This window comes from Hippocampus zosterae, chromosome 8 (assembly GCF_025434085.1).
Source record: "Hippocampus zosterae strain Florida chromosome 8, ASM2543408v3, whole genome shotgun sequence".
Taxonomy (NCBI): domain Eukaryota; kingdom Metazoa; phylum Chordata; class Actinopteri; order Syngnathiformes; family Syngnathidae; genus Hippocampus; species Hippocampus zosterae.
The window spans coordinates 13,021,657-13,029,417 of record NC_067458.1 but is presented as its reverse complement, the minus strand read 5'-3'; the positions used below and the strand labels follow the sequence as shown (position 1 = coordinate 13,029,417).

Below are 7,761 nucleotides of genomic sequence, written 5' to 3'. Positions count from 1 at the left end.
AAACAATCCAACAATTAGCCATACAGCATATTCCCTCTCTCTGCAACTACTGTATTAATATTGCAGAAGACACGGATAAAGGCAGCACCATTTTCTTCACAGGGTTTATACTTATTTTTCACTCTTCATTTGGAATAATCAGTCCTACAATCAGGAACACGTATACTACACTCATTTAAAATGGTCTAAGAAGTCTTAATATGTAAATATATCTGTAAATATACTGTATTTTTCAACATTACGGTTATACTGAGCACTGACATGTCAGTTTATGTGGTAGGGTTTGTTTCATTAATTTCAGTGAAAAGACACTACCAGTAAATAGGGTCTTCCATGGAATGTGACATCATTTGATCCATGACTATAAAGCACCGGTATGTCAGAGGAACTACATCTTATTGACAAATGACATAAAAGAGGCCTGCATTTAGAAATAAAATATTTATTAACATGAAAAAATATGTTCAGACCGAATGCACAGTTTTACAAAAGGTTCAGTTTGCAGTCGCTGCCTTTGATCTGACACACTCTTTCCTTTTTTGTCATCCTCCTCGAATGTTTTTGTGCCATGTCTAGATCTGCTTTCCATGAAAGTGTATTTTTTTTAACTGAGATTTTTTTTTAAGAATAATGTAACACACAAAATGACTTGCGATTGAATAGCATTCTTTATCCGGAAAAATTGATAATAATACACTTGACCTTTGATAATAATACACTTGGCCTTTAGTTTAAATTTAGTAATTGTAACACATCACCTTCAGTTTCAGACATTTTCAATGAGAAATGTCATTAGCACAAATGTCTGTGGTCCACACTTTAAACATGATTTCAATGTCCAAAAAAAAATCACTAGATGTGAAACTCTCAATTCTCATCCAATTTGTATTTTACAAAGGATTTGTTGTTTCAGTAAAATAGCAGATATGGTGGAAAAAGCTTTATTAATGCCCATCACAGCTGAACAATCGTCCGTCAATTAAAACAAATACCTGTACAGAATAAACTGTCCTCATCTTCCACGAGGCAAATTTCATCTTTTCAGATTTCGTCTTGTCAAATAACTGTATTTAGCTCAGTCATTAGGCAGGTGATGTTGAAACATGCATATGACTGAAAGTACACTCATTCTCATCAAATTCACTCACTCACATTTTTTTGCACAGTATAAATCAGTTTCCTTGTGTCTTAATAACATGTCCGTAACAGAAGGACAAGAGCAAACTTTACACACGCTGTTCCATACCTGTCAACTCATACGGTTTAGCCATAGTTCATACGGATTTTGTGGTGAATCTTACGAATATGGCCGTATCGCACAAATCATATGTATTCTGAAAATGTCCTGTTTTTTTTTTTCCACCAACTCCAAATGATTTGGGGTTGGTGAAAAAAGTAGCGCAGGAATACAACTCTGAACACAGTCATGCTAATAAGTAGAATGATGATTAGACATTAGCCAGAAATTGTATTATGGAGATCTACTATAAATATCATTGGAAATTTCGTGGGGGGTTTTTCTGCCGTTATTTTGACGTATAAAATGCTTTGGTATGTTATAAAGATTTTTTGCTCTTTATAAGGAATTTTTTGGTAGTTTATACAGGTTGGCGCTCCGAAATGTTGACAGGTATGCTATTCCTTTTCTTGCTGGATTTGGTCCCATCTCGGGCAAATGAGTGAGCCCCAAGCCATCCCCTAAAAATACCACTGTTGACAGTAGTATTTCATGACCGTCTTTATTTGTTATTTCCTTCTTAATTTCTGTCATTGAAGTGAGCAGCAGTATGGAACCACACCTTCTCCACCTGCTCCTTCCCTATTTTGTAAAATTTGTCTAAAATCAAAGGGCCTCTCTTGGACAGACGCATAATATAGTCCTGATTTTCAGGGTAGCTTGATGATAGGGACAAACACAACACTAGTTGCTGACAGAAGCGACACAGGACTAACCAAAAGAGGCAGTCTCGCTCTGCCTCGTTGAGAGGAAGGACACTTTCCCAGCCTGCTAGAACAAGTCCACCCACCTCAATGGGATTGGGGCTCAAATGCATCATATACATGATGTTGATAGCTAGATCATAGACAGAGCAACCAAAGCTCATATCTGCAAAATCAATGATACCAGAAACCCTGTAGCCTCTGCTCTCATCAGCTTGCACAAGCACATTGAGATCGTTTAAGTCCCCGTGAATGAGCGCTGAGGAAAGACAGACATAAAGCAGGATATAAGCACTTAATATCTGCAAAACATCAAATCAGAGATAAAAGTAGATGTAAAAATAAAAAAACTTAGACTGCTATGAGACAGATAGCTTAATTGTTCACCGGAAACTAAGCAATTGTTTCAATAACATCATCATAACAAAATAGCTAAAAGGCTAATTTAGCAAACAGGTGTTGAGCAATGTCTACTATCACTTAACACCTTCATATGCGATTAGGAAATAATATACTTACACTTGCGGAACCTTGGGTATTTGCGGGAGACAGTGGTTTTGTACTGATGGAGGATGGACCTTACAACCTCCTGAAGAGGGTCTCCATCTAGTACATGAATGTATTTCTCTAGAATGGGAACATTTGACAGACTCCATGTGAAACTATCCCTTTGCAACTTGTTAAGTTGAGGATGTTCCACCTGGGAACAAAATAGAAAACACATTTTAGTATACAGGGCATTCAAATCAGCTATGACTGGGTTGATGTGTGGAGTTTTTCTGTTCTCTCAAAGCAAAGAGAAAATGTAGAATAGCAATCGCACTGGAAATGCACCTTATACGGTGGACCTGACACAGGGACTGTCCAACAAGAAGTACGGGTGTTGCTGTACTGATTAGACGCACCCTCATTCCAAGTAGTTGAGGAGAAAGATTTTGTGTGGTAAGGCTTGCATGCAAGAAATCAGGTCTGATTGTAGGAGGGTGGAAATCATTCAATATTCTTTTTTTTGTTTGGTTTTTTTGTTTCCTGTTCTGCCACTTAGTCATGCAATAAGTGTCAGTATCTAAATGCCTTGTTATTTCATAAGAGGATTGCTGTGAACCATGAAAGCTTGCTATACTGTGCAATACTCCCTCAGTTGCAATTAGTATTGAGGTGCGGTCGGAAAGCGGAAATGCCGCTCATGGTTTAGTGGTACACTCCCCAGACTCGTGTCTGGGTAGCGTGGGATCAGTTCCCACTCCGTGACAGTATGAATGTGTCACGTTTCGGTTTTGCGGTCTGGCCAGCAGGTAGCATGAGCGGACTTTCTAGCGTACCTGCTGCCAATCTGTAATCAATAGATTCACTATTTAAGGACTCCACTGTCTTACACGTGTTGTGGGAGTATTGTCTATGGCATTGCTGTTTTGCTGTTGGTTGACTAGTTGGCTTTTGACGAATGTGGGTGTGAATGTTTGTTTGTCTCTATATGTGCCCTGCGGCTGGCTACAGTTGAAGGCGTAGTAGCTGGGTTAGGCGCCAGCACCTTCTCGTGACCGGTTCAGGATAAGTGGTGTTGAAAATGAAAGGATAGATAATAATAATGTTATTATTATTATTATTATTATTATGGGCCCTGAGACTCGGAACCAGTCAACTGGTTAGCACATCCACCTCACAGTGCAGAGGTGCGGGGTTCGATTCCGGCTCTGGTCTCCCTGTGTGGAGTTTGCATGTTCTGCCCAGGCATGCATGGGTTTTCTCTGAGTAATCCGGTTTCCTCTCACATTCCAAAAACATGCCATGGGTGGTTAATGGAACACTCTAAATTGTCCCAAGGTGTAATTGTTGAGCACGAATGGGTGTTCGTGTAATTGGTCTAAAATTGTGAGGCAACTTGTTCAGGGTGTACCCCACCTCCTGCCCACAGACAGCTAGCATATGCTCCAATATGGCCGCCACCCTCATGAGGAGAACCAATCGAAGGAGAACGTAAGACATGTCACACTATGCGGCAAGACTAACAAACATTCTGACATGCCAGACTTCCGTCATGGTCGTGATTTTCATCCAAAATATGCTCAAGCATTAAGGTTGGCAGCTGGGAAAAAAAAACGGATTTCTTCACTTTTAGTATGGGGCTAAATAGTGTTCATTCAAATGGTGTACACTTGCACCTCTCTGAGGATGTTGTCCATTCTGGCTGCAGTCTGGCCTACTTCATAAAGTAGACGTGGTGAGAGAGGAGCATTGGAAATAGTGATTCCAGGCAAATAAGTCAACAGGCGCATCAGGTATTTCTGTAAGCCAGAGCCACAATCTGTCAAAGGTAACAAATCAATAATTAGCCTTTCACTATTCTCTACAACTACTAATATTGCAAAAAACAAAACAGTGTCTTATATTTACTTTTTTTTGTCATTGCATTATGTGAACATGTGTGCACAACTACTGACACCCTCCCTTGGTTTTAGGTGATTGAGTGTCTGCCTACCAATGTCTTTCAGGATCATGGCCTCTCCTGTGGTTGATTTGATGACTCTTGGGCTCGGAAATCCATCGTCATGCAGGAAGTTCATAACATAAGTCTGTACTTCAAACAAGATGGGGTCCTTACTGTCCTCTGAGTTGATAATCTTCAGCACATACTCTCCACCTTCGACTGCCGCAATATAAATGTTCTGGTCCTCAAAACTGGGCAGATGGCGGAGTTCAGAGGGAGTCAGCTTGTAGTGTTTCTTCACAAGCTCTTCTGCCTGAGAAAAGCTTAGGGTGGGTGTAGTATGCTTCCCTGACATTTTGCTGAAAAACAACACAAAAGCTAATGATGATGCTCATTTGTTATATTGCTGATCCTCCTGCCCATTCTCATGCTCTGCAAATCCAGATGTCAGATGAACAATGAGAGACCCAGCATGGTTTTCCCTCTGTGATGGCTATGGAAAAAGTATGTAGGAGAAACCGGGGAACAACTGTGACACTTTTAACATTTGCGTCTCTAACTTTGAGCTGTTTTCATCTGGGGCATAGGTGTCAAACTCAGGTCCTGGAGGGCCGCTGTCCTGCATATTTTGCAAGTCTACAATACAATACAATACAATACAATACAATACAATACAATACAATACAATACATGCTGATTTATATAGCGCTTTCACAACAGCAGCAGCTGTAACAAAGCGCTTAACAAAACAGTTAACATCAAGTAAAACAATAAACACAACACATAACATAAAACACAGACAGTCATGCAGGCATAACCACTTTTCCATCACACGCTTTGTTGTTTGAAGCAGTTTGAGATGAAAGAGGCGAGAATCAAAGTTTCCTGATTCTAATGAACAGGTTCAATGTCAGGCTTCCGCAGAGCTTGCTGAAGATCTGATCATTTGAATCAGGTGTGTTGCAACAGGGAGACTTGGAAAACATGCAGGACAGCGGCCCTCCAGGACCTGAGTTTGACACCCCTGATCTAGGGTGTTCAAACTGCTTTGCAATATAGGTGTCTCCTAATCAATGGCATGGAAATGTCTGTGCAGCATCAACAGAATATGCATGAAATACAAGGAGTGAAATGTTACAATTGGCCCCTTGGTCCGTGTCAGTTGTAACGTACTTTGGGATAAAACCACCGGTACACTACTTTGACTGTTATTGATAAGGTAACCTTTCTTTTAGACAAAAAAAAAACAGCACAATTGGTAAGGCAGTTCAGGGTAGCAGCAGGAAATGTGTGCGTGCTTACAATGTGCCAGCTGTGGACACACATGCTCGCTTGATATAGAATATATATAAGATTATGTTAGCTAGTTATTTACATTTGAGCTGACCTTCCATTTAGTTGTTAGATGCATCAAGGTTGGCAATAGACGTAGTTTGTCTAACTCAGCGGGCGTGATCACCAAGTTCATCAGACAGGACACTCTGTCATGCAAACTCCTTTACACAGTATAAGCTTTTGGTATAATGTTCATATTGACAAAAAGAATGTAAAAATTATTGTGTCAATTTAAAATAATAAAAATAATTCTATTGTTGGGGTTGCATGAAGGTGACTCTTCATTTAGTTAAACCACACTGCCCGTGTCAGAATTTATTGAATTTTTAACATCACGCAATACCAGCCAAAACTGGGTGTAATATGCTATCAACACCCGGCAACATTAATGTTTATTTCCTAATCCATACTTGTCTCTTCACATACTTCTACCAGAAAGAACTTTGATTCTTCTTTCTTGAAAATGTGAGTCAAGAACAATTAACACATTTAGAACAATTCACGTCTTTGAACTCAATTTTTTCCAAATCGGCTTTTGCTGTATGCGATGTCCACTGAAGTTTCGGGTCCCAGAATTAAAATGACTGCAACTGAATAGCCATGATTGCCCAACAGAAGTTCAAACGTCACTTGAAAATATAAATTGACATTCTATTTAAATGTTGGAAACTTTACAACTCACCTCAGAATGTGTGGTGCTCTGTGGTGCAACTCTTCAAATCATCTGCTGCGAGAGGGCATTTGTCTGCCTAATAACATACCTCCTCTCTGTGCCTGTAGTTAAACTGTGTCGAAGACTGTAATTATGATAGTCCGCGCGGGAATCCGCAATTCCACAAAACCGGAATTTCGGGGACGTGATCCTCCGCAGCAGTTCATTCCCCAAATAATGCAGGTCCAGATATGTTTTCAGTGCATTATGCATACATTTATTGAACAGTAAGAAGTGTTATTGTGGTTTGCTTCTAAGTGCTGAGTGTTGCTACTGTGCTGTGCTAGTAGGAACAGTGTGGCTCCAAACCCTGTGTCATTCCACAATGCCCCGGAGTCACCCTGAACTGCAATACTTTTAAAACCGCCCCCAAGTGGTCAAAAATAATATGGGCTATTCTCTAAATCTAAATAATAATAATAATACATTTTATTTATGGATCATACACTGATGTTGATTATTTTGGAAGCACAGCGTTCCACAGTGTTTTTGTTTTGCAGCTAATTTCCTAAAATAATACTTACTTCATTGGTACATTAATGTGCCTTGTGACTGGTCATTTTAGATGGAGTTTAATGCCCACGGTAATTCACTTTTCAAGCCGCCGCATCAAGATTTGCTCTCAGCAGAATCAGGATTAGTCAATTGAATCAATACTTTATGTCCAGATTGTAAGGTGACTAACTATACTCGTGCAATACAGTACCGTAATTGTATTTAGTGACATCTATTATTTTACTTTATGTTCACTGTTTTGTAAAGCGCTTTGTTACAGCTGCCGCTGTTGTGAAAGCGCTATATAAATCAGCATGTATTGTATGTATTGTATTGTATTGTATTGTATCTAGTGGCAGATTATGTAGCTGGCATTAAAAATTATTTGGATAAAAAACGTTTGTGCTCCAGTAATTCAGTCATGCCATGAATTTCAATAGACATTTCTCATAGGTTTTCGTACCACTTTTACCATACTCTCTCTCTCTCCCTCTCTCTCTCTCTCTCTCTCTCTCTCTCTCTCTCTCTCTCTCTCTCTCTCTCTCTCTCTCTCTCTCTCTCTCTCTCTCTCTCTCTCTCTCTCTCTCTCTCTCTCTCTCTCTCTCTCTATATATATATATATATATATATGGGTAATTCAACAGTGTTTTATGCGAAGCCTAACCTATGTATTCAATTAATTGTGATTAATATTGATTATGCTAATATATGAAAACCGATCATGTCTGCCGCTCTCTGCTCATGATGCGTTCATGTTTTCAAGATTTTCAACCTCAAAGATTTTTCCTAAATCTTTGCAAAATGGGCATTTGCCTCTTCGAATTAGATTTTAATATCAGTTAATTGAATA

The 7,761-nt window shown here is 39.4% G+C and overlaps 1 protein-coding gene across 1 annotated transcript; it reads right to left on the bottom strand.

Annotated features, from left to right (window-relative positions):
• Positions 1-1,722: 1,722 nt before the first annotated feature.
• On the bottom strand, positions 1,723-6,549 carry LOC127606345 (hydroxylysine kinase-like). Its single transcript, XM_052074627.1, has 5 exons — positions 6,387-6,549; positions 4,421-4,728; positions 4,104-4,246; positions 2,461-2,641; positions 1,723-2,200 (listed from the first exon to the last, which is right to left on the bottom strand). Exons 2-5 carry the CDS (start codon positions 4,722-4,724, stop codon positions 1,758-1,760), a joined length of 1,071 nt encoding a protein of 356 aa, XP_051930587.1. The 5' UTR covers positions 4,725-4,728; positions 6,387-6,549; the 3' UTR covers positions 1,723-1,757.
• Between the last annotated feature and the right edge of the window lie 1,212 nt (positions 6,550-7,761).

Excerpts from the sequence above, each read along its gene's own strand:
- LOC127606345 (XM_052074627.1), bottom strand. The coding sequence starts at position 4,724 with ATGTCAGGGAAGCATACTACACCCACCCTAAGCTTTTCTCAGGCAGAA. Across the intron at positions 2,642-4,103 it reads TGGACAACATCCTCAGAGAG|GTGGAACATCCTCAACTTAA; the intron begins GTGCAAGTGTAC and ends TTTTGTTCCCAG. Across the intron at positions 2,201-2,460 it reads ATACCCAAGGTTCCGCAAGT|CGCTCATTCACGGGGACTTA; the intron begins GTAAGTATATTA and ends GTCTTTCCTCAG.